General features: G+C 37.7%; 1 protein-coding gene across 1 annotated transcript in view; it reads left to right on the top strand.

The window, feature by feature from the left end:
• Positions 1-24435, top strand: part of LOC147872679 (uncharacterized) — a 35422-nt gene extending 10987 nt beyond the window's left edge. Inside the window, exons 5-16 of the mRNA XM_087355420.1 lie at positions 787-837; positions 999-1049; positions 1212-1262; positions 8709-8759; positions 8922-8972; positions 9135-9185; positions 9348-9398; positions 9559-9717; positions 14816-16291; positions 19191-19328; positions 19818-19940; positions 22413-24435. Of these exons, the coding sequence (XP_087211546.1) occupies positions 787-837; positions 999-1049; positions 1212-1262; positions 8709-8759; positions 8922-8972; positions 9135-9185; positions 9348-9398; positions 9559-9717; positions 14816-16291; positions 19191-19328; positions 19818-19940; positions 22413-23960 (3801 nt within the window). The 3' untranslated portion in view covers positions 23961-24435. The remainder of the gene's footprint in view (positions 1-786; positions 838-998; positions 1050-1211; positions 1263-8708; positions 8760-8921; positions 8973-9134; positions 9186-9347; positions 9399-9558; positions 9718-14815; positions 16292-19190; positions 19329-19817; positions 19941-22412) is intronic.
• The last annotated feature ends 3409 nt before the right edge of the window (positions 24436-27844 follow it).

Below are 27844 nucleotides of genomic sequence, written 5' to 3'. Positions count from 1 at the left end.
AGTATATAAAAACAAACATAACTAATAGTTATATAAAAAGGTCTCAAGTCGTTATGTTATAATGTGGTTGGAAATGATTCCCGTCTTGTGTTCATTATGTTATGGCTATCATGAACATGACCGCTACGCAGTTAACAGTGTGGAATTATCCTTTATAAATGAAAGAAGGTGTGTATGTATATCTATGGGGATGGATTGTGAGATGCTTGTGTAAGAGATATGTACCTTAGCATCAATACTCCAGTAAATTTCTTGTTTCATCGACACAAGGTTAATGTATTTTCTTGCCACACATAACATTACAGAAGTTTCTTATTTTCTGGAAATTCTTATGTGAAAAAGATTTTTTGAGGTACAATTTTATCCTGAATATACTCAGTATTAGCTTGAGGGCACCCCATATTCTATTTCAGAATATGGTATTGTAGATTTTCATCCAGTTTATACCTGCATTTAATGCATACCATCTCAAGGAATTATGTTTAACTCATAATTTCACAGCAGAATATTGATAAAATGAAGATAGAAAATGATGTGGATATTCTGAGTGAAGAATCCGTTGGCGTGAGAAGCGATGAAGTTTACACACCATCAAGTTTTCCCATAGTAAAGGATGAATGGAAGGTAAGACTCCTTTTAACCAAATTATTTATGGTTCTTATCTGTTTGTGTGTATGTACAAATGTATCGATACATTCATTCATGCATGTTGTTTTAGGATAACTGTTTTATAAAAACAACATTTCTGAAACACAATAACTGTATATGTGTATGGTGGTTTTACAGAACCATATGGATCCACTGAAAGATGGACCTGATTCAGACAGTGAATGGAAGGTAAGACTCCTTTTAACCAAATTATTTGTAGTTCTTATCTGTTTGTGTTATGTACAAATGTATCGATACATGCATTCATGCTTGTTGTTTTAGGATAACTGTTTTATAAAAACAACATTTCTGAAACATAATAATTGCATATGTGTATGGTGGTTTTACAGAACTGTATGGATCCACTCAAAGACGAACCTGATTCAGACAGTGAATGGAAGGTAAGACTCCTTTTAACCAAATTATTTATGGTTCTTATCTGTTTGTGTGTATGTACAAATATATCGATACGTGCATTCATGCATGTTATTTTAGGAAAACTGTTTTATAAAAACAACATTTCTGAAACACAATAACTGTATATGTGTATGGTGGTTTTACAGAACCATGTGGATCCACTGAAAGATGGACCTGATTCAGACAGTGAATGGAAGGTAAGACTCCTTTTAACCAAATTATTTGTTGTTCTTATCTGTTTGTGTGTATGTACAAATGTATCGATACATGCATTCATGCATATTTTTTTAGGATAACTGTTTTATAAAAACAACATTTCTGAAACACAATAACTGTATATGTGTATGGTGGTTTTACAGAACCATATGGATCCACTGAAAGATGAACCTGATTCAGACAGTGATATGTGTCAGGATGGAAATCAGGTCATCAGTGTAAAAGCTGAGGATGTCTCAGATATAAAAATTGAGGAACATCCTATTCCAATTACAAATCTAGTTATGACGGATGAACAGGAGGTAAGTCCATTAAAGTGTCAATTGTCCTCATGTGTGTCTGTCCATCCAAATGAAAAAAGTCGCTTCTGGTGAATAAATTCTGAAATTGTATCTAAGTTATGAATGGTATCATAGAAAATCTTCAAACATTCGTAGATCCTGTGAATTATTCTACACAGGGACTCAGAGTACTTGTTTTAGCAGTACACTCAGGCTCTACCCCTTCCAATGGAAGTAAGGATAAGGTACGCTGAATTACCAGATTGTACTCACAGGTGATCTTAGTTAGGATCGATGTACTATGAATTCCCATTCACCTTCTTCTCATCATAAGTGTTTGATAGATTTGCTGAATGTTTTGAACATGAAATTGGTAGAAATATGTTTTTATAAAAATTAAAATTTTTAAGAAGTGGTCATCTTGGTAGTTCAATTATAAAGTTAGGAAAGTGGTTTATTGGAACAGTCGTTATTACTGTAGACTATACATCACCTCGTCTGAACAGTAAATTTTATATCTATTCTGTTACTTATTAAGGCATGAAGATAAGCTGGAATTCTTATTGACAAATAGAGAAAGCTACATGTTGTCAGTCAATACATTTCTAAAAATCTGGGTTATTTATTTGAGTTAATTTTTTGAATTTCTATTTGCATTAGCAAATCATGACTTCATAAATCCCCACTTCTTGATACTTTGACTCTGACTGGTTAACTCTTTGCTTGCCTGTTGCAGAAAGTCGATTCATTTTGCTATAGGTTTTCTAATAACAAGCCTGGCTGGATACAAAGAACTTGAGTATGTATGTTATGATATAGGATGAGAATCCAGGGATAGTTGGCATACTTGACTTTTGTTCTATTCCAAGCAATATGAAATCATTTTTGTGAACCTCTTAAGTACCATGCTGTCATTCAGGAGTGCATTTAATATGTATCAGAGTTCAGGCCTGACAAGAAACCCAACTTTCTGTTCCAAGTATCAAGGAACTAAATAAACTAATATGTGATATATTCCTATCCCACTGCATCTAGAGTAATATATTTACCAAGTTTGTGTGCTTACCTTTTAATACAGTGACCTACCACTCAAAGTTAGAACACACATGCAATGGAAGACCAGGGTTTCCAAAATATTTAATCTCTTGCTGTAAGTAGCCATCAAGTGATTGAACCAACAAATTTATATGTAGTTGTCTCGCTGTGTAAAAAGATGTGTTTACTATGGAATTCAGATCCAACCTAGTACAGAGGAAGAACCAAGATAACTGAGTGACTTGGCATTTATTGTTTGAGTATGATGTTAAATTGGGGGCTGAAATTTGAGGTCAGGGGCTCCAGATTATGTCACATACCTCAGTGAATTAACTGTTGTAAACAGTGATGTGGACTTCAAATTCTTGCAGTCAGATATTGGGATTTGGTAGAAAAACCTACCATGTTGCTTTCAAACTCAGTCTTCTGTTTATTATGTTAAGTTTATCATAATTCTTTTCTCTTTTTATTCAGCTGAGGCCTCAGAATGAACATGAACTTAACCATGGTAGGGGACATCCGAATTCCTGTGATGTATGCAGTAAAACATTCCGTTGGCCACGTGTTCTAAAGAGACATCAACTCACACATATTGGAGAGTATACATTCACCTGTAATGTGTGCAATAAGTCGTTCCGACGGAATCGTGATTTGAAGATACATGAACGTGTACATAGTGGCGAACGTCCATATTCTTGTGACGTGTGTAATAAATCATTCACTCAGATCAGTAGTCTTAAGAAACATCAAGTCATACACAGTGGAGAGCGTCCATATTCTTGTGACGTGTGTAATAAATCATACGCTAGCAAGAGTAATCTGAAGAAACATCAAGTCATACACAGTGGAGAGCGTCCATATTTGTGTGACGTGTGTAATAAATCATTCGCTCTGAAGAGTCTTCTGACACAACATCAAGTCATACACAGTGGAGAGCGTCCATATTCTTGTGACTTGTGTAATAAATCATTCACTTACAAGAGTAGTCTGGAGAAACATCAAGTCATACACAGTGGTGAGCGTCCATATTCTTGTGACATGTGTGATAAATCATTCACTCGCAAGAGTATTCTGAAACGACATCAAGTCATGCACAGTGGAGAGCGTCCATATTCTTGTGACTTGTGTAATAAATCATTCACTTACAAGAGTAGTCTGGAGAAACATCAAGTCATACACAGTGGAGAGCGTCCATATTCTTGTGACGTGTGTGATAAATCATTCACTCGCAAGAGTATTCTGAAAAGACATCAAGTCATACACAGTGGAGAGCGTCCATATTCTTGTGACGTGTGTAATAAATCATTCACTCACAAGAGTAGTCTGGAGAAACATCAAGTCATACACAGTGGAGAGCGTCCATATTCTTGTGACGTATGTAATAAATCATTCACTCAAAAGAGTATTCTGAAACAACATCAAGTCATACACAGTGGAGAGCGTCCATATTCTTGTGACGTCTGTAATAAATCATTCACTCAGAACAGCAGTCTGAAACTACATCAAGTCATACACAGTGGAGAGTGTCCATATTCTTGTGACGTGTGTGATAAATCATTCACTCGCAAGAGTATTCTGATACGACATCAAGTCATACACAGTGGAGAGCGCCCATATTCTTGTGACGTGTGTAATAAATCATTCACTCACAAGAGTAGTCTGGAGATACATCAAGTCATACACAGTGGAGAGCGTCCATATTCTTGTGACGTATGTAATAAATCATTCACTCGAAAGAGTATTCTGAAACAACATCAAGTCATACACAGTGGAGAGCGTCCATATTCTTGTGACGTCTGTAATAAATCATTCACTCAGAACAGCAGTCTGAAACTACATCAAGTCATACACAGTGGAGAGTGTCCATATTCTTGTGACGTGTGTGATAAATCATTCACTCGCAAGAGTATTCTGATACGACATCAAGTCATACACAGTGGAGAGCGTCCATATTCTTGTGACGTGTGTAATAAATCATTCACTCAGAACAGCAGTCTGAAACAACATCAAGTCATTCACAGTGGAGAGCGTCCATATTCTCGTGACGTGTGTGATAAATCATTCACTCACAAGAGTATTCTGAAACGACATCAAGTCATACACAGTGGAGAGCGTCCATATTCTTGTGACGTGTGTAATAAATCATTAACTCACAAGAGTAGTCTGAAACGACATCAAGTCATACACAGTGGAGAGCGTCCATATTCTTGTGACGTGTGTAATAAATCATTCACTCACGAGAGTATTCTGAAACAACATCAAGTCATACACAGTGGAGAGCGTCCATATTCTTGTGACGTGTGTAATAAATCATTCGCTTGGGAGAAGTGTCTGAAGAAACATCTTTTATTACATTCATAACCTCTGATGTGTGTGACAGATCATTCAGTCAGTGGAGTCATCTGAAGAGACATTAGAGCATGTGACATGGATAGTGTCCATGTTTCTGTGTGTGTATGTGCGCTAAACAGAGTGATCTCAAGAATGATTAATATATGTAATGGTGTTTTTCCTATCATGTGTTTAATACGTCGTTTCAATGTCAGGGTACTCTGTGGAGGCATAATTATATACACAGCAACCATATCACATGATTTCTGCTTCGAGTTTCTGAACAAATGTCATCTTATTCATAATTGGTGTGTGTGTAAAAACATGTTCTGGAACTGGTGTAACATGTTGCAAAATAGGAAATTTACTGTGAAAAATTGGTAGAAATGAACAGGTCTAAGAATTTCAGTAAAACTTTTCAACATTCACGGCCTAAGTTCTGTGATAAATTTATTAAGAAGGATTTCTAATGATGACTGTGGAAATAAGACATAAGTGATGGTAATTGCTCTTCTTTTGTCTTCTTCACCCGCCAACTTTGGTCTAAAAGATAAACACGGTTTGTGTTTGAACTCGGTACACAGAACTAAGAGCACAGAGTATTTAACATAGTCAGTCAGTATGTTTATTTGACAATGCTGGATTTAGAGCTTTCAGACGTTACTATTAAGGTGTTAACTTTTACTATGCTTTGACCTTGATCACTTGAATGTGTTTTTACCAGTGGTGGCCCATCCATAAGAGCTACAACACCCCCAATAATTTTTCAAAAATTGAAAAAATTATTTTGTTTCCTCTATATCATTATTTTAATATTGCCCCTTACGTTGTCATTATCTACTAATCTGCTGAACTGCCAATAAGTCCGCGGGGGACGAGTGCGAAGCAGAAGGAAGGCTGCAAGGATTTCAGCGCGGCTGGCCTGTCCAAAGTTGCGAGCACATTGTCGAGGTGGAGTGAGGGGCAGTTCACTGTTACAGCGCGAATCGGAGCTGCAGTCCCCGCAGCCGGCTTATAGTAAACACGCTTGCCTGTACCACGTATTTTAGACTGGTTTCTGTATCATAATCTGTTTCGTGGTTATTGCTAATGAGTGTTCAATAATTCTGTGTGCGGACTATTTTTTGTTCTGATAATGATCAAAGGAAGTGCATCATAGTTGCAGCAAATTACTTTTTCTAAATTGTCTTTGACTGAAAAAGGTGATGTAAAAACTCATGGCCATTCTCTTCCAGACTTAGAAATGGTCAAAACATCATCTACCACGTATAGGTTTTCTCCCAATATAAATTTACTTATGTTGTTATGTGTTGAAAAGCTATTCTGATTTTTCTGCTTTGCGCAGCACTGCCACTACTCAAATCTCACAAATCTTGTAAATAAAAAGGAGCAATTTAAACCAGCATTAAAAAGATACTTAATTTCACACTCCTTTTACTCTGTCGATGAATTTCTAATGTTTACAAGTAAGTCGTAATTTATCTGTTGTATATAAAGGGCAGATATATTTGTAACTTATCTCTACTTTATGTGAACCCTTTGTATTTTGTGACATTTATATAATAGTATGACTTGTACTTATATAACATGTATTGTATTATTATGACTTATTCTACATCCTATTGTCATTTCACTAACGTATGGATCCTTGGAATGTAAAAAAGATGTATGTATGTATTTGATCAGTATATTGGAATTTATGTTCAAAATCTTTGTATATAAGTGGCAGCACTGATCAAGGTGCTATTGTGTCAGGGTTTGACTGTACATAGTGGGCCTAATTAAATTAATTTTATTTATTTTTAAGGAACATCGATCATGTTTATGAACATAAGCCATTTTGCTATAGTAAATATATCAGAGATGATGAGATGGGTGGGACATTTAGCACATGATGGGAAATGAGAAATGCATGCAACATTTGTGTTGGAAAACATAAAGGGATGAGACCACTAGAAAAACTTAGGCATAAATGGGAGGATAATATTAAAATGGATCTTAGGTGGTGTGTGAGGGTATAGACTGTATTGAGCTAGCTCAGTATATGGTCTAATGGGAAGCTTTGTATTCTTCGGTCCTTGTCTGAAGGTCAAGTGCTTGAAGTGAGAGAAATTAAGAAGTGTCTTGTATCTAGTATCTGGCTCAGATAGCTTTAGTTTCTGCTGAAAAAGAAATGGGTTATTGCCCAATGAATAAGGCAGTCTCTATTTTTCATCCCTTTTATCTTACATTACCAAATGAACCCTGTAATATTTTTTGTTTCTGGATTTCAAGCAAAACTTGCAACCAAGACTCAGGAGATCCAAGTTCTTGATCCTTCCCTGTAAATTGGTGCAAGGTATAAGTGTAGAAACTTATGAGAACTTGAATATACTGTCATTTAAAAATTGCTTATAAAACTTGAGCTTACTGTCTTAAGCTTTTGATTTGCATAGCACATATTTCGACATGTGACACAAAAACTATTTGTACGTTTTGCAGGAAAGGGTATTCACAGTCAACAGAAGGAATTACACAGATTGAGGGTAAGATTTCACGTTCACACGGCGACAGATACGAAGACTGCTGTCTTCTGGGATGTCGCACCCTTAACTGTATTTAATGGTGTGATCCAATGGGAAGATGTTTCTAAAAATTTCGTATCTATTAAGTCCAGACCGAAATTGCATTGTTTGCTGAAATGTTGGTTAAGACGAAGCTTTTAACACCCGCCGTGAAAACCTACGGTTAAGTTTAGTTTTGTATTCTGTGCACTAGAAGTCATAAATATTATCGCTGACGGCAAAAGGACGCTCATATCATTGTCCGCATTTATACAGAAGTGTGAAGCAATATTAGTAGGATTGTTTCAAGCTAGTTTCCTATAAAATCATGATGTGTGATGAACATTTTTCATACCCTAAGAACATTCAGAAGTCTGTTGCAACAAGAGTGCCAAGAATAATATTGCACAGAGCTGAGGAAATATTTCCATCTCTGAAGGATACCACCGTGAGTATATAAAAACAAACATAACTAATAGTCATATAAAAAGGTCTGAAGTCGTTATGTTATAATGTGGTTGAAAATGATTCCCGTCTTGTGTTCATTATGTTATGGCTATCATGAACATGACCGCTACACAGTTAACAGTGTGGAATTATCCTTTATAAATGAAAGAAGGTGTGTATGTATATCTATGGGGATGGATTGTGAGATGCTTGTGTAAGAGATATGTACCTTAGCATCAATACTCCAGTAAATTTCTTGTTTCATCGACACAAGGTTAATGTATTTTCTTGCCACACATAACATTACAGAAGTTTCTTATTTTCTGGAAATTCTTATGTGAAAAAGATTTTTTGAGGTACAATTTTATCCTGAATATACTCAGTATTAGCTTGAGGGCACCCCATATTCTATTTCAGAATATGGTATTGTAGATTTTCATCCAGTTTATACCTGCATTTAATGCATACCATCTCAAGGAATTATGTTTAACTCATAATTTTACAGCAGAATATTGGTAAAATCAAGATAGAAAATGATGTGGATGCTCTGTGTGAAGAATCTGTTGGCGTGAGAAATGTTGAGGTTTGCACACCATCAACTTTTCCCATAGTAAAGGATGAATGGAAGGTAAGACTCCTTTTAACCAAATTATTTATGGTTCTTATCTGTTTGTGTGTATGTACAAATGTATCGATACATGCATTCATGCATGTTGTTTTAGGGTAACTGTTTTATAAAACCAACATTTCTGAAACATAATAATTGTATATGTGTATGGTGGTTTTACAGAACTGTATGGATCCACTGAAAGATGAACCTGATTCAGACAGTGAATGGAAGGTAAGACTCCTTTTAACCAAATTATTTATGGTTCTTATCTGTTTGTGTGTATGTACAAATGTATCGATACATGCATTCATGCATGTTGTTTTAGGATAACTGTTTTATAAAAACGACATTTCTGAAACATAATAATTGTATATGTGTGTGGTGGTTTTACAGAACTGTATGGATCCACTGAAAGATGAACCTGATTCAGACAGTGAATGGAAGGTAAGACTCCTTTTAACCAAATTATTTATGGTTCTTATCTGTTTGTGTGTATGTACAAATATATCGATACATGCATTCATGCATGTTTTTTTAGGAAAACTGTTTTATAAAAACAACATTTCTGAAACACAATAACTGTATATGAGTATGGTGGTTTTACAGAACCATATGGATCCACTGAAAGATGGACCTGATTCAGACAGTGAATGGAAGGTAAGACTCCTTTTAACCAAATTATTTGTTGTTCTTATCTGTTTGTGTGTATGTACAAATATATCGATACATGCATTCATGCATGTTGTTTTAGGATAACTGTTTTATAAAAACAACATTTCTGAAACAAAATAATTGTATATGTGTATGGTGGTTTTACAGAACTGTATGGATCCACTGAAAGACGAACCTGATTCAGACAGTGAATGGAAGGTAAGACTCCTTTTAACCAAATTATTTATGGTTCTTATGTGTTTGTGTGTATGTACAAATATATCGATACATGCATTCATGCATGTTGTTTTAGGATAACTTTTATAAAAACAACATTTCTGCAACATAATAATTGTATATGTGTATGGTGGTTTTACAGAACTGTATGGATCCACTGAAAGATGAACCTGATTCAGACAGTGATATGTGTCAGGATGGAAATCAGGTCATCAGTGTAAAAGCTGAGGATGTCTCAGATATAAAAATTGAGGAACATCCTATTCCAATTACAAATCTAGTTATGATGGATGAACAGGAGGTAAGTCCATTAAAGTGTCACTTGTCTTCATGTGTGTCTGTCCATCCAAATGAAAAAAAGTTGCTTATGATGAATAAATTTTGAAATTGTATCTAAGTTATGAATGGTACCATAGAAAATCTTCAGACATACGTAGATCCTGTGAATTATTCTACACATGGACTCAGAGTACTGTGTTTCTTTTAGCAGTAACTCACTCAGGCTCTATCCCTTCCATCAGAAGTAAGGATATGGTATGCTGAATTACCAGATTGTACTCACAGTAGATCTTATTTAGGATGGATGTATTATGTATTCCCATTTGCCTTCTTCTCATCATAAGTGATATCACTGAAAGAATAAAATTTAAATTCACACTCTGAACAGCTTTGTTGTTTTTGCGTCATTCATCTTGTCGTTAAATTTGAAAGTTGTGTAACTGCAGCGTGACAGTGAGATGGGGAGAGAGGGGCTTTATGGTGTAATAAGAGACTCCCAAAAGTGAAGTGGAGTGAAATCTCCACTTGCAGTTTACATTCATTCTGGGATTTTAGATTTATTGGTGGCACTGTATTTTCTGACAGTGACAGTGATAATTACATGGAATTTAGTACACTGTTTGATAGATATACTAAATGTTTTGAACATGAAATTGGTAGAAATATGTTTTTATAAAAATTAAAATTTTTAAAAAGTTGTCATCTTGGTAGTTCAATTATAAAGTTAGGAAAGTGGTTTATTAGAACAGTCGTTATTACTGTAGACTGTACATCACTTCGTCTGAACAGTAAATTTTATTTGTTTTCTGTTACTTATTAAGGCATGAAGATGTGCTGGACTTCTTATTGACAAATAGAGAAAGCTACATGTTGTCAGTCAATACATTTCTAAAAATCTGGTTATTTATTTGAGTTAATTTTTTGAATTTCTATTTTCATTAGCAAATCATGACTTCATAAATCCCCACTTCTTGATACTTTGACTCTGACTGGTTAACTCTTTGCTTGCCTGTTGCAGAAAGTCGATTCATTTTGCTATAGGTTTTCTAATAACAAGTCTCGCTGGATACAAAGAACTTGAGTATGTATGTTATGATATAGGATGAGAATGCAGGGCTAGTTGGCATATGTGACTTTTCTTCTATTCCGTGCATTAGAGATTTTTTTTTGAACCTCTTAAGTACCATGCTGTCATTCAGGAGGCCATTTAATATGTATCAGAGTTCAGGCCTGACAAGAAACCCAACTTTCTGTTACAAGTATCAAGGAACTAAATGAACTAGCATCCGACATCTTCCTATCCCACTGCATCTAGAGTAATATATTTACCAAGTTTGTGTGCTTACCTTTTAATACAGTGATCTACCATTCAAAGTTAGAACACACATGCGATGGAAGACCAGGGGCTCCAAAATATTTAATCTCTTGCTGTAAGTAGCCATCAAGTGATTGACCCAACAAATTTACATGTAGTTGTTCCACTGTGTAGAAAAATGTGTTTACTATGGAATTCAGATCCAACCTGGTACAGAGGAAGAACCAAGATAACTGAGTGACTTGGCATTTATTGTTTGAGTATGATGTTAAATTAGTTAGTTAGTTATTTCCTGTTACTCCTGGTGGAGCATAGGGCAGCAGTGAAGACCTTCCATCTAGTTCTGTTGACAGCCAAGCGTTTCACTTCACTCCAAGTTTTACCAGCTTCCATAGCCTCTTCTTCCACCGTTCTCTTCCATGTCTTCCTCGGACGGCCCCGTCTCCGTGTTCCCTGTGGATTCCAGTCCAGTGCTGTCTTTTCAACTGCTCCAGGTTGCTTGCGCAATGTGTGGCCAATCCACCTCCACTTTCTTTCCTTAATTTGCTCGTCAATCGGTGGTTGATTTGTTATCTCCCACAAGACATCATTTGATATTATATCCGGCCACCTCGCATTTATAATTTGCCGCTAACACCGGTTGATAAAGACTTGTAACCGGTTAACAATAGCTTTTGTAACCTTACATGTTTCACAGCTATAGAGGAGAACTGACTTCACATTGCTATTGAACAGTCTAAGCTTGATTCGTCTCGAGATGTTCTTGTTTCGCCAGACGGGATACAGTTGAACGAAGGCTCCATTTGCCTTCCGGATCCGATTCTTTACATCCTCTTCTGCCCCTCCATCTTTCCCGACCATACTGCCCAGATATACAAAGGAGTCAACTTGTTCCACTTCCTCTCCAAGCACTGTTAGTTTTGTCTCATTTTCAGATCGAATTCTCATCTCCTTTGTCTTTTGGATGTTGATCTTTAACCCTGCAATCTCTGCTTCCTTTTGCAATCTTGCTAGCTTTGTGTCCATATCCTGAAATCTTTGCGAGAGCAGACAGATATCATCTGCAAAATCGAGGTCTTCGAGCCTATTATGTATTCCCCATTGAATACCTCTTCTTCCACCTTTAACAACGTTCTTCATTACTCTCTCCAAAACCAGCAAGAATAAGGTAGGTGACAAGATACATCCCTGCCTCACCCCAGCATTTGTTTGGATAGGTTCAGTGAGTTTTCCATTGTGCAAGACTCTGCATTCATATGCTTCATACATCTCTTTCATGATATTGGTAATCTTTGATGGTATTCCATATTCTTCCACAGTATTCCACATCACTCTCCTGTTGACCGAATCAAACGCTTTCTCAAAATCGATAAACGTAAGGTAGAGAGTACTCCTCCATTCTGCACTCTGCTCTAGTATTATGCGGAGTGTGTTGATAAGATGGACACAACTTCGATGTTTTCTGAACCCTGCTTGCTCTTTCCTTAATTTTTCTTCCACGGATTCTTTAATTCGATTTAGGATTATTCTTGAGAGCACTTTACTCGGTACTGACATGAGAGTGATGCCCCGCCAATTATTACAATATAATATCCCCTTTCTTTGGTAACTTGACAATCAGGCCCTGTTTCCAGTCCTTTGGTAGTTTCTCTTCTGTCCATATCTTCTCAAGCAGTGGATGAAGTAGATTCACAGTGGTGTCAATGTCTACTTTAAGCACCTCAGGTGTAATATTATCCATTCCTGGAACCTTTCCATTATTTATCTGTTTGAGGGCTACTTTGATTTCAGCCTTTGTTGGTACATTTATACCGATTTTACAATCAGTTTCTACCACATTTTCTCGCGTCATCCCTCCGTCATGTCGATCTCTGTTTAGGACTTTAGAGAAATATTCCTTCCATCTCTTGAGTTGATCTTCTTCTGTTGTCAATAGTTGACCATCCTTACTTCTCACAGGTCTATTCTTGCTGAAGCCTTTCCTAGCTAACATCTTGGTTATACTATAGAGTTCTTTGGCATCTCCCCTTGCTGCAGCCGTCTCAGCTCTCTGGGCCTGTTCATCCACCCACATTCTCTTATCAGTTCTCACACTTCTCTTTACTAGGCGGCCAGTAATTGTGTATTCAGTTTGGATCTGGGCTTTTTGTTGCCATGTTTTGCTCATATTTAGTTGTGCTTTGAGCTCCTTTCTATCACCGATTAACTTCCATGTATTTTCAGACATCAAATCTTTCTTCAAATAATTTTTGAAGCCCAAGACATGTTCACTCACACTGCAGTAGATATCCTTAACCTGAGTCCATGTACTTTCAATATCGGTTTCCTCTGCTTCTTGTAATGCTTCATAGCGGTTCTTTAGCTCTAAATGAAATTCTTCTTTTTTTGCTGATGTCCTAAGTTGTTTCACATCATATCGTTGGTTCCGTTGTTCAAACCTTCTACCTGTAGCCATGATTTTTAATCGGAAGTCTGCGACAACAAGATGGTGGTCACTGCTGATATCAGCTCCGCGTTTATTCCTCACATCCATCAATGATCTTCTAAATTTTTTACTCAGTGCTATGTGGTCAATTTGGTTTTTTGTTTTGTGGTCCGGAGATACCCAAGTGATCTTATGGCAATTCTTATGAGGGAATATTGTACCTCCAATCACCAAATCATGGCTGGCACAGAAGTTTGCAAACATGTCTCCATTTTCATTCATTTCCCCAATGCCATGAACTCCCATTACCTGCTCCATGCCTTCATTTCTGTCCCCAACTTTTGCATTCAGATCTCCCATAACAATCAAAACATCCTTCTTGCAGGTTTTCCTGACAGTGTCATTTAGGGATCGATAGAACTCTTCTTTTAGTTCAACGTCTGAAGTTTCTGTAGGAGCATAGCACTGGATGATTGTGACATTTCGGATGTTTGTCTTAAAGCGTGCCGCCATTAACCTGTCTGATAAGGGTTGCCATTCCATAAGGCTTCTTTTTGCTCCTTTTGTCAACAAGAGACCAACTCAGTTCCTATGTTCTGCATCTTCTGCAGTAGGTCCTGAGTACAAGAATATCACCGCATCTTGTGTTTGCATTTCTCCAAAGTCTGGCCATCTCACTTCACTAACCCCAAGGATATCCAATCTGTACTTCAGCATCTCCTTTGTAACCTGCTTTAATCTGCAGGTTTCTCTCAAAGTTCTCACATTCCAGAAACCTATTTTCGTGGTCCTTTTCATTCCAAAAGTCGTCAACGCTGAATCTATCCGGCTGTCTTTTTTTGCTGTTTCCGTAACAAAAAATTTTACAGGTCGGGTTGTTAGCCCTACGCCAACCCCCAGCCATTCTGGAGGACCGAAGTTTTCTGTCGGGGTTGTCTCCCTTAGCTGGTAGGTCCCCATTTTAAAGCGTCGAGAACTCACTCGCTCGCTTTTTAGCCCTTACATGACTTAGCCGTGTACACAGAGTGTACCCGTTGCCCAGGAGCCATGACGTGGACATGCATGCATCGGACTAGGTAGGAATAAATGGCATTTCCTGTGTTCTATTAGTGCACTTCCACCAGCAGGGAGTGCACCCACAGGACCACATGCTACCCCTTTGACCCCCATGATGTTAAATTGGGGGCTGAAATTTCAGGTCACAGGCTCCAGATTACGTCACATACCTCAGTGAATTAACTGTTGTAAACTGTGATGTGGACTTCAAATTCTTGCAGTCAGATATTGGGATTTGGTAGAAAAACCTATCATGTTGCTTTCAAACTCAGTCTTCTGTTCATTATGTTAAGTTTATCGTAATTCTTTTCTCTTTTTCTTCAGCTGAGGCCTCAGAATGAACATGAACTTAACCATGGTAGGGGACATCCGAATTCCTGTGATGTATGCAGTAAAACATTCCGTTGGCCAAGTGTTCTAAAGAGTCATCAACTCACACATATTAGAAAGTATACATTCACCTGTAATGTGTGCAATAAGTCATTTAGAGATCATATAACTCTGAAGACCCATCAGCACATACATAGTGGCAAACATCCACATTCTTGTGACGTGTGTGATAAATCATTCACTCGCAAGAGTTATCTGAAGAAACATCAAGTCTTACACAGTGGAGAGCGTCCATATTCTTGTGACGTGTGTAATAAATCATTCACTCACAAGAGTATTCTGAAACAACATCAAGTCATACACAGTGGAGAACGTCCATATTCTTGTGACGTGTGTAAAAAATCATTCACTCACAAGAGTATTCTGAAACAACATCAAGTCATACACAGTGGAGAGTGTCCATATTCTTGTGACGTTTGTAATAAATCATTTACTCTAAAGGGTAATCTTAAACAACATCAAGACATACACAGTGGAGAACGTCCATATTCTTGTGACGTGTGTAATAAATCATTCACTCACAAGAGTATTCTGAAACGACATCAAGTCATACACAGTGGAGAGTGTCCATATTCTTGTGACGTATGTGATAAATCATTCACTCACAAGAGTATTCTGAAACTACATCAAGTCATACACAGTGGAGAGCGTCCATATTCTTGTGACGTTTGTAATAAATCATTCACTCAGAAGGGTAATCTGAAAGAACATCAAGTCATACACAGTGGAGAACGTCCATATTCTTGTGACGTGTGTAATAAATCATTCACTTACAAGAGTAGTCTGAAGAAACATCAACTCTTACACAGTGGAGAGCGTCCATATTCTTGTGACGTATGTGATAAATCATTCACTCACAAGACTATTCTGAAACGACATCAAGTCATACACAGTGGAGAGCGTCCATATTCTTGTGATGTGTGTAATAAATTATTCACTGACAAGAGTAGTCTGAAACAACATCAAGTCATACACAGTGGAGAGCGTCCATATTCTTGTGACGTGTGTAATAAATCATTCACTCACATGAGTAGTCTGAAGAAACATCAACTCTTACACAGTGGAGAGGGTCCATATTCTTGTGACGTATGTGATAAATCATTCACTCACAAGACTATTCTGAAACGACATCAAGTCATACACAGTGGAGAGCGTCCATATTCTTGTGATGTGTGTAATAAATTATTCACTGACAAGAGTAGTCTGAAACGACATCAAGTCATACACAGTGGAGAGTGTCCATATTCTTGTGACGTGTGTAATAAATTATTCACTGACAAGAGTAGTCTGAAACAACATCAAGTCATACACAGTGGAGAGTGTCCATATTCTTGTGACGTGTGTAATAAATCATTCACTCACAAGAGTAGTCTGAAACGACATCAAGTCATTCACAGTGGAGAGCATCCATAAGCGTGCGACGTGTGTAATAAATCATTCGCTTGGGAGAAGTGTCTGAAGAAACATCTTTTATTACATTCATAACCTGTGATGTGTGTGACAGATCATTCAGTCAGTGGAGTCATCTGAAGAGACATTAGAGCATGTGACATGGATAGTGTCCATGTTTCTGTGTGTGTATGATTGATCTCAAGAATGATTAATATATGTAATGGTGTTTTTCCTATCATGTGTGTAATACGTCGTTTCATTGTCAGGGTATTCTGTGGAGGCATAATTATATACACAGCATCCGTATTACGTGATTTCTGCTTTGAGTTTCTGAACAAATGTCATCTTATTCATAATTGATGTGTGTGTTCTCAAAATGGTGAAACGTGTGGCAAAAGAGGAAATGTACTATGAAAAATAGGTAGAAATGAACAGGTCTAAGAATTTCAGTAAAACTTGTCAACATTCACGGCCTAAGTTCTGTGATAAATTTATTAAGAAGGATTTCCAATGACGACTGTGGAAATAAGACATAAGTGATGGTAATTGCTCTTCTTTTGTCTTCTTCACCCGCCAACTTTGGTCTAAAAGATAAACACGGTTTGTGTTTGAACTCGGTACACAGAACTAAGAGCACAGAGTATTTAACATAGTCAGTCAGTATGTTTATTTGTCAATGCTGGATTTAGAGCTTTGAGGCATTACTATTATGGTGTTAACTTTTACTATGCTTTGACCTTGATCACTTGAATGTGTTTTTACCAGTGGTGGCCCATCCATAAGAGCTACAACACCCCCAATAATTTTTCAAAAATTGAAGAAAAAATTTTGTTTCCTCTATATCATTATTTTAATATTGCCCCTTACGTTGTCATTATCTACTAGTCTGCTGAACTGACAATAAGTCCACAGGCGAGGAGCATGAAGCAGAATGAGGGCTGCAAGGATTTCGGCGGGGCTGGCCGGTCCAAAGTTGCGAGCGCAGTGTCGAGGTGGAGTGAGGGGCAGTTCACTGTTACAGCGCGTATCGGAGCTGCAGTCCCCGTAGCCGGCTTATAGTAAACACGCTTGCCTGTACCACGTATTTTAGACTGGTTTCTGTATCATAATCTGTTTCGTGGTTATTGCTAATGAGTGTTCAATAATTCTGTGTGCGGACTATTTTTTGTTCTGATAATAATAATGAACAAAGGAAGTGCATCATAATTACAGCAAATTACTTTTTCTAAATTGTCTTTGACTGAAAAAGGTAATGTAAAAACTCATGGCCATTCTCTTCCAGACTTAGAAATGGTCAAAACATCATCTAGCACGTATAGGTTTTCTCCCAATGTAAATTTACTTATGTTGTTATGTGTTGAAAAGCTATTCTGATTTTTCTGCTTTGCGCAGCACTGCCACTACTCAAATCTCACAAATCTTGTAAATAAAAAGGAGCAATTTAAACCAGCATTAAAAAGATACTTAATTTCACACTCCTTTTACTATGTCGATGAATTTCTAATGTTTACAAGTAAGTCGTAATTTATCTGTTGTATATAATGGGCGGATTTATTTGTAATTTATCTCTACTTTATGTGAACCCTTTGTATTTTGTGACATTTATATAATAGTATGACTTGTACTTATATAACATGTATTGTATTATTATGACTTATTCTACATCCTATTGTCATTTCACTAACGTATGGATCCTTGGAATGTAAAAAAGATGTATGTATGTATGTATTTGATCAATATATTGGAATTTATGTTCAAAAACTTTGTATATAAGTGGCAGCAGTGATCAAGGTGCTATTGTGTCAGGGTTTGACTGTACATAGTGGGCCTAATTAAATTAATTTTATTTATTTTTAAGGAACATCGAGCATGTTTATGAACATAAGCCATTTTGCTATAGTAAATATATCAGAGATGATGAGATGGGTGGGACATTCAGCACATGGAGGGAAATGAGAAATGCATACAACATTTGTGTTGGAAAACATAAAGGGATGAGACCACTAGGAAAACATAGGCATAAGTGGGAAGATAATATTAAAATGGATCTTAGGTGGTGTGTGAGGGTATAGACTGTATTGAGCTGGCTCAGAATATGGTCTAATGGGAAGCTTTGTATTCTTCGGTCCTTGTCTGAAGGTCAAGTGCTTGAAGTGAGAGAAATTAAGAAGTGCCTTGTATCTAGTATCTGTCTCAGATAGCTTTAGTTACTGCTCAAAAAGAAATGGGTTATTGCCCAATGAATAAGGCAGTCTCTATTTTTCATCCCTTTTATCTTACATTACCAAATGAACCCTGTAATATTTTTTTGTTTCTGGATTTCAAGCAAAACTTGCAACCAGGCCTCATGAGATCCAAGTCTTCAAGTTCTTGATCCTTCCCTGCAAATTGGTGCAAGGTATAAGTTGATAAACCTATCAGAACTTGAATATACTGGCATTGAAAAATTGCTTATAAAACTTGAGCTTACTGTCTGAAGCTTTTGATTTGCATAGCACATATTTCGACATGTGACACAAAAACTATTTGTTTGTACGCTTTGCAGGAAAGGGTATTCTCTGTTAACAGAAGGAATTACACAGATTGAGGGTAAGATTTCACGTTCACACGGCGACAGATACGAAGATTGCTGTCTTCTGCGATGTCGCACCCTTCACTGTATTTAATGGCATGATCCGATGGGAAGATGTTTCTAAAAATTTCGTATCTATTAAGTCCAGACCAAAATTGCATTGTTTGCTGAAATGTTTGTTAACACGAAGCTTTTAACACCTGCCGAGAAAACCTACGGTTAAGTTTAGTTCTGTAATCTCTGCACTGGAAGGCGGAAAAGTTATCGCTGACTACAAAAGAACGCTCATAGCATTGTCAGCGTTTGTACAGAAGTGTGAAGCAATATTAGTAGGATTGTTTCAAGCTAGTTTCCTATAAAATCATGATGTGTGATGAACAATTTGCATACGTTAAGAGCAATCTGGAGTCTGTTGCAACAAGAGTGCCAAGAATAATATTGCACAGAGCTGAGGAAATATTTCCATCTCTGAAGGATACCATCGTGAGTATATAAAAACAAACATAACTAATAGTTATATAAAAAGGTCTGAAGTCGTTATGTTATAAAGTGGTTGAAAATGATTCCCGTCTTGTGTTCATTATGTTATGGCTATAATGATCATGACTGCTACACAGTTAACAGTGTGGAATTATCCTTTATAAATGAAGGAAGGTGTGTATGTATCTATGGGGATGGAATGTGAGATGCTTGTGTAAGAGGCTATGTACCTTGCCATCACTACAATAATACAATCAACACAAGGTTAATGAATTTTCTTGCTACACATAACATTACAGCAATTTCTGATTTTGGAAATTTTTATGTGAAAAAGATTTGAGAGATCCAATTTTATCCTGAATATACTCAGTATTAGCTTGAGGGCACACCATATTCTATTTCAGAATATGGTATTGTAGATTCTCATCCAGTTTATACCTGCATTTAATGCATACCATCTCAAGGAATTATGTTTAACTCATAATTTTACAGCAGAATATTGGTAAAATCAAGATAGAAAATGATGTGGATGCTCTGTGTGAAGAATCTGTTGGCGTGAGAAATGTTGAGGTTTGCACACCATCAACTTTTCCCATAGTAAAGGATGAATGGAAGGTAAGACTCCTTTTAACCAAATTATTTATGGTTCTTATCTGTTTGTGTGTATGTACAAATGTATCGATACATGCATTCATGCATGTTGTTTTAGGATAACTGTTTTATAAAAACAACATTTCTGAAACATAATAATTGTATATGTGTATGGTGGTTATAGCACCGAGAGCAGAACCATTGAACGTTGTAATTGGAAACCAACAGATGGAGAATGTGGAGCTTTTCAAGTACTTGGGAAGCATAGTCACGACGGACGCCCTATGCACCAAGGAAGTAAAAGCAAGGATAGCCATGGCCAAGGCAGCTTTCGTCAAGAAGAGGATACTTCTCACTAGCAAGTTGGGCTTGGAGTTGAAGAAGAAACTAGTGAAGTGTTACGTATGGAGTGTCGCGCTGTATGGAGCAGAGACTTGGACACTCAGGAAGAAGGAACAGAAATACCTGGAGAGTTTCGAAATGTGGTGTTGGAGAAGAATAGAGAAGATCAGGTGGACGGATCGAGTGACCAACGAAGAAGTATTGAGGAGAGTCAACGAGCAAAGAAGCATTCTGCAGGCTATTACACGAAGGAAAGGTAACTGGCTGGGACATATTATGAGAAGGAATGGATTAATGAGTGATATCACCGAAGGCCAGGTTGAAGGAAAGAGAGGACTAGGAAGAAGATTGATACAGCTAACCGACGACCTTAAACAAGGAAAGAAGATGATGTTCCAGGAATTAAAGCGAGAAGCCGAGAATAGGGACAACTGGAGAGCTCTTTTTGGGCAGAGCAATGGACCTGTCGTAAGACAGAACACTTAATAATAATAATGGTGTTTTTACAGAACTGTATGGATCCACTGAAAGATGAACCTGATTCAGACAGTGATATGTGTCAGGATGGAAATCAGGTCATCAGTGTAAAAGCTGAGGATGTCTCAGATATAAAAATTGAGTAACATCCTATTCCAATAACAAATCTAGTTATGAAGGATGAACAGGAGGTAAGTCCATTAAAGTGTCACTTGTCTTCATGTGTGTCTGCCCATCCAAATGAAAAAAGTCGCTTCAGATGAATAAATTTTGAAATTGTATCTAAGTTATGAATGGTATCATAGAAAATCTTCAAACATTCCTAGATCCTGTGAATTATTCTACACAGTGACTGAGAGTACTTGTTTTAGCAGTACACTTAGGCTCTACCCCTTCCATCGGAAGTAAGGATAAGCTACGCTGAATTACCAGATTGTACTCACAGGAGATCTTAGTTAGGATCGATGTACTATGAATTCCCATTCACCTTCTTCTCATCATAAGTGTTTGATAGATTTACTGAATGTTTTGAACATGAAATTGGTAGAAATATGTTTTTATAAAAATTAAAATTTTTAAGAAGTGGTCATCTTGGTAGTTCAATTATAAAGTTAGGAAAGTGGTTTATTAGAACAGTCGTTATTACTGTAGACTGTACATCACTTCGTCTGAACAGTAAATTTTATTTGTTTTCTGTTACTTATTAAGGCATGAAAATGTGCTGGTGTTCTTATTGACAAATAGAGAAAGCTACATGTTGTAAGTCAATACATTTCTAAAAATCTGGGTTATTTATTTGAGTTAATTTTTTGAATTTAAATTTGCATTAGCAAATCATGACTTCATAAATCCCCACTTCTTGATACTTTGACTCTGACTGGTTAACTCTTTGCTTGCCTGTTGCAGAAAGTCGATTCATTTTGCTATAGGTTTTCTAATAACAAGTCTGGCTGGATACAAGGAACTTGAGTATGTATGTTATGATATGAGATGAGAATCCAGGGATAGTTGGCATACGTGACTTTTCTTCTATTCCGTGCATTAGAGATTTTTTTTTTGAACCTCTTAAGTACCATGCTGTCATTCAGGAGGCCATTTAATATGTATCAGAGTTCAGGCCTGACAAGAAACCAAACTTTCTGTTACAAGTATCAACGAAATAAATGAACTAATATCTGATATATTCCTATCCCACTGCATGTAGAGTAATATATTTACCAAGTTTGTGTGCTTACCTTTTAATACAGTGACCAACCACTGAAAGTTAGAACACACATGCGATGGAAGACCAGGGGCTCCAAAATATTTAATCTCTTGCTGTAAGTAGCCATAAAGTGATTGAACCAACAAATTTATATGTAGTTGTCTCGCTGTGTAAAAAGATGTGTTTACTATGGAATTCAGATGCAATCTGATACAGAGGAAGAACCAAGATAACTGAATGACTTGCATTTATTGTTTGAGTATGATGTTAAATTGGGGGCTGAAGTTTGGGGTCAGAGGCTCCAGATTACGTCACATACCTCAGTGAATTAACTGTTGTAAACTGTGATGTGGACTTCAAATTCTTGCAGTCAGATATTGGGATTTGGTAGAAAAACCTATCATGTTGCTTTCAAACTCAGTCTTCTGTTCATTATGTTAAGTTTATCGTAATTCTTTTCTCTTTTTATTCAGCTGAGGCCTCAGAATGAACATGAACTTAACCATGGTAGGGGACATCCGAATTCCTGTGATGTATGCAGTAAAACATTTCGTTGGCCAAGTGTTCTAAATAGTCATCAACTCACACATATTGGAAAGTATACATTCACCTGTAATGTGTGCAATAAGTCGTTTAGAGATCATATAACTCTGAAGACCCATCAGTGCATACATAGTGGCAAACATCCATATTTTTGTGACGTGTGTGATAAATCATTCACTCACAAGAGTAATCTGAAGAAACATCAAGTCATACACAGTGGAGAGCGTCCATATTCATGTGACGTGTGTAATAAATCATTCAATCACAAGAGTAATCTGAAGAAACATCTAGTCATACACCGTGGAGAGCGTCCATATTATTGTGACGTGTGTAATAAATCATTCACTGACAAGAGTAGTCTGAAACAACATCAAGTCATACACAGTGGAGAGCGTCCATATTCTTGTGACGTGTGTAATAAATCATTCACTCTAAAGAGTCATCTGACACAACATCAGGTCATACACAGTGGAGAGCGTCCATATTCTTGTGATGTTTGTAATAAATCATTCACTCACAAGAGTAATCTGAAGAAACATCAAGTCATACACAGTGGAGAGTGTCCATATTCTTGTGACGTATGTGATAAATCATTCACTCACAAGAGTATTCTGAAACAGCATCTCGTCATACACAGTGGAGAGCGTCCATATTCTTGTGACGTTTGTAATAAATCATTCAATGACAAGAGTAGTCTGAAACAACATCAAGTCATACACAGTGGAGAGCGTCCATATTCTTGTGGCGTGTGTATTAAATTATTCACTCACAAGACTAATCTGAAGAAACATCAAGTCATTCACAGTGGAGAGCGTCCATATTCGTGCGACGTGTGTCATAAATCATTCACTCACAAGAGTAATCTGAAGAAACATCAAGTCATTCACAGTGGAGAGCGTCCATATTCGTGCGACGTGTGTCATAAATCATTCACTCACAAGACTAATCTGAAGAAACATCAAGTCATTCACAGTGGAGAGCGTCCATATTTGTGCGACGTGTGTCATAAATCATTCACTCACAAGACTAATCTGAAGAAACATCAAGTCATTCACAGTGGAGAGCGTCCATATTCGTGTGACGTGTGTAATAAATCATTCACTGACAAGAGTAGTCTGAAACAACATCAAGTCATACACAGTGGAGAGCGTCCATATTCTTGTGACGTGTGTAATAAATCATTCACTCTAAAGAGTCATCTTACACATCAGGTCATACACAATGGAGAGCGTCCATATTCTTGTGATGTTTGTAATAAATCATTCACTCAGAAGGGTCATCTGAAACAACATCAAGTCATACACAGTGGAGAGTGTCCATATTCTTGTGACATGTGTATTAAATCATTCACTCACAAGACTAATCTGAAGAAACATCAAGTCATTCACAGTGGAGAGCGTCCATATTCGTGCGACGTGTGTCATAAATCATTCACTCACAAGACTAATCTGAAGAGACATCTTTTGTTACATTCATAACCTGTGTTGTGTGTGACAGATCATTCAGTCAGTGGAGAAATCTGAAGACATTAGAGCATGTGACATGGATAGTGTCCATGTTTCTGTGTGTGTATGTGCGCTAACCAGAGTGATATCAAGAATCATTAATATATGTAATGGTGCTTTTCCTGTCATGTGTAATACGTCGTTTCATTGCCAGCGTACTCTGTGGAGGCATAATTACATACACAGCAATATTTCATCCAACCTTTTGAAGCTTGGTGGTAACCGTATATACCACCAACATTAACAGTCAGTAACAATGAAAGCTTAAATTTACATCAAGTGGGGAGAAAAGATGCTGCTTCATTTTTAAAAGCCACATTTCCTGTAAAAATTCCTAGTATTAATATTATTCCAGTCACTGAAACAGAGATGAAGAGTGTAATAATTTCCCTCAAATGAAAAAACTCATCAGGTTATGATGAAGTAACAAGTAAAATTTTGAAAGCTTGTTCAGCCTCAATTAGTTGTCCATTAATCCACATTTGTAATCATTCACTATATACAGGCATTTCCCCGGACCGCCTTAAAATATCAGTAGTAAGACCACGGTAGAAGAAAGGTGACAAAACTAGTTTGACAAATTAGAGGCCAATTTCACTATTAACTTCTTTTTCTAAAGCACTTGAGAAGGTTATGTACAATAGATTAAGTCATCATATGCATACTAACAACATATTGGTCCCGGAACAATTTGGCTTCAGGAAAGGTGTGTCCGCTGAAGATGCGGCCTTCAAGCTAACAGACAATGTGCTTAAATTTATTAACAAAAAAATACTTGTAGGAATTTTCTGTGATTTAGCAAAGGCTTTTGATTCTGTAAATCATGAAATTTTGTTGGATAAATTACATTTTTATGGCATTCAAGGAATAGCAGCACAGTGGTTTAGATCCTATCTAACAGAAAACAAAAGGTCAAAGTAAAATCACCTAAAAACAATCAGAATTTTTCCTGAAACTGGGGAACAATAAAAAGACTTGGAGTTCCACAAGGGTCAATTCTAGGGCCCTTGCTTTTTATAATATACATAAATGACCTTCCTCCAAGAATAAAAATAAAAACAATAAATACTTTAACAGAACCCATAATATTTGCCGATGACACAAGTGTCATAATTTCTAATAAATATTTTGGTGATTTCTCTGCAACATCAAACATAGTTCTGTCTCATATGAGTAAATGGTTTACTGCTAACAAGCTGGTCCTAAATCTTGATAAAACAAGTATATTAAAATTTATAACAAATAACTCACCACAACTTGCTACAAGTATGGGTTATAATGGAAGGTATATACAAGAGTCAGTAATTACAAAGTTCCTGGGTTTGCAAATTGATAACCACATGATTTGGACAAATATTGATATATTGATACCTTGTTAAGTGGCGCATGTCAGCAACACTGACACACTCATATCACTTGTCCCAAGTCTTGAGAAGACACTTGTCCCAACTCTTGAGAAGTGCGTGTCCCAAATCTTGAGAAGTCACTTGCCCCAAGTCTTGAGAAGACACTTGTCCCAACTCTTGAGAAGTGCGTGTCCCAAGTCTTGAGAAGTCACTTGTCCCAAGTCTTGAGAAGTCACTTGTCCCAAGACTTGAGAAGTGTGTCCCAATTCTTGAGAAGTCACTTGTCCCAAGTCTTAAGAACTCACTTGTCCCAAGTCTTCACAAGTAACTTGTCCCAAGTCTTGAGAACTGCGTATCCCAAGTCTTAAAAAGTCACTTGTCCCAAGTCTTTAGAAGTCACTTTTCCCAAGTCTTGAAAAGTGTGTGTCCCAAGTCTTGAGATGTCACTTGTCCCAAGTCTTGAGAAGTGCGTGTCCCAAGTCTTGAGAAGTCGCTTGTCCCAAGTCTTGAGAAGTCCGTGTCCGAAGTCTTGAGAAGTCACATGTCCCAAGTCTTGAGAAGTGCGTGACCCAAGTCTTGAGAAGTCACTTGTCCCAAGTGTTGAGAAGTCCCAAGTCTTCAGATGTCACTTGTCCCAAGTCTTAAGAAATGCGTGTCCCATGTCTTGAGAAGTCATTTGTCCCATGTCTTAAGAAGTCACATGTCCCAAGTCTTGAGAAGTGCGTACCCAAGTCTTGAGAAGTGCGTGTCCCAAGTCTTGAGAAGTCACTTGTCCCAAGTCTTAAGAAGTCACTTGTCCCAAGTCTTGAGAAGTCACTTGTCCCAAGTCTTGAGAAGTGCGTGTTCAAAGTCTTGAGAAGTGCGTGTCCCAAGTCTTGAGAAGTCACTTGTCCCAAGTCTTGAGAAGTGCGTGTCCCAAGTTTTGAGAAGTCACTTGTCCCAAGTCTTGAGAAGTGCGTGTCCCAAGTCTTGAGAAGTCACTTGTCCCAAGTCTTGAGAAGTGCGTGTTCCAAGTCTTGAGATGTCACTTGTCCCATGTCTTGAGAAGTCACTTCTCCCAAGTTTTGAGAAGTCACTTGTCCCAAGTCTTGAGAAGTCACTTGTCCCAAGTCTTGAGAAGTGCGTGTCCCAAGTCTCGCGAAGTCACTTGTCCCAAGTCTTGAGAAGTCACTTGTCCCATCTCTTGAGAAGTGCGTGTCCTAAGTCTTCAGATGTCACATGTCCCAAGTCTTGAGAAGTCACTTGTCCCAAGTTTTGAGAAGTCACTAGTCCCAAGTCTTGAGAAGTGCGTGTCCCAAGTCTTGAGAAGTCATTTGTCCCATGTCTTAAGAAGTCACATGTCCCAAGTCTTGAGAAGTGCGTACCCAAGTCTTGAGAAGTGCGTTTCCCAAGTCTTGAGAAGTCACTTGTCCCAAGTCTTGAGAAGTCACTTGTCCCAAGTCTTGAGAAGTCACTTGTCCCAAGTCTTGAGAAGTGCGTGTTCCAAGTATTGAGGAGTGCGTGTCCCAAGTCTTGAGAAGTCACTTGTCCCAAGTCTTGAGAAGTGCCTGTCCCAAGTTTCGAGAAGTCACTTGTCCCAAGTCTTGAGAAGTCACTTGTCACAAGTCTTGAGAAGTGCGTGTTCCAAGTCTTGAGATGTCACTTGTCCCATGTCTTGAGATGTCACTTGTCCCAAGTTTTGAGAAGTCACTTGTCCCAAGTCTTGAGAAGTCACTTGTCCCAAGTCTTGAAAAGTCACTTGTTCCAAGTCTTGAGAAGTGCGTGTCCTAAGTTTTGAGATATCGCTTATCCCAAGTCTTGAGAAGTCACTTGTCCCAAGTCTTAAGAAGTCACTTGTCCCAAGTCTTGAGAAGTCACTTGTCCCAAGTCTTGAGAAGTGCGTGTCCCAAGTCTTTAGAAGTCACTTCTCCCAAGTCTTGAGAAGTGTGTGTCCCAAGTCTTGAGATGTCACTTGTCCCAAGTCTTGAGAAGTGCGTGTCCCAAGTCTTCAGAAGTCGTTTGTCCCAAGTCTTGAGAAGTGCGTGACCCAAGTCTCGAGAAGTCACTTGTCCCAAGTCTTGAGAAGTTCCTTGTCCCAAGTCTTGAGATGTCACTTATCCCAAGTTTTAAGAAGTGCGTTTCCCATGTCTTGAGAAGTCATTTGTCCCATGTCTTAAGAAGTCACATGTCCCAAGTCTTGAGAAGTGCGTACCCAAGTCTTGAGAAGTGCGTGTCCCAAGTCTTGAGAAGTCACTTGCCCGAAGTCTTGAGAAGTGCGTGTTCAAAGTCTTGAGAAGTGCGTGTCCCAAGTCTTGAGAAGTCACTTGTCCCAAGTCTTGAGAAGTGCGTGTCCCAAGTCTTGAGAAGTCACTTGTCCCAAGTCTTGAGAAGTGCGTGTTCCAAGTCTTGAGATGTCACTTGTCCCATGTCTTGAGAAGTCACTTGTCCCAAGTTTTGAGAAATCACTTGTCCCATGTCTTGAGAAGTCACTTGTCCCAAGTCTTGAGAAGTCACTTGTCCCAAGTCTTGAGA

This window comes from Zootermopsis nevadensis, unplaced genomic scaffold (assembly GCF_977971745.1).
Source record: "Zootermopsis nevadensis isolate Lab colony 2312 unplaced genomic scaffold, Znev_1.0 Znev_ptg000024l, whole genome shotgun sequence".
In the NCBI taxonomy this organism is placed as follows: Eukaryota; Metazoa; Arthropoda; class Insecta; order Blattodea; family Termopsidae; genus Zootermopsis; species Zootermopsis nevadensis.
This window is presented reverse-complemented; position numbering and strand designations above follow the sequence as displayed.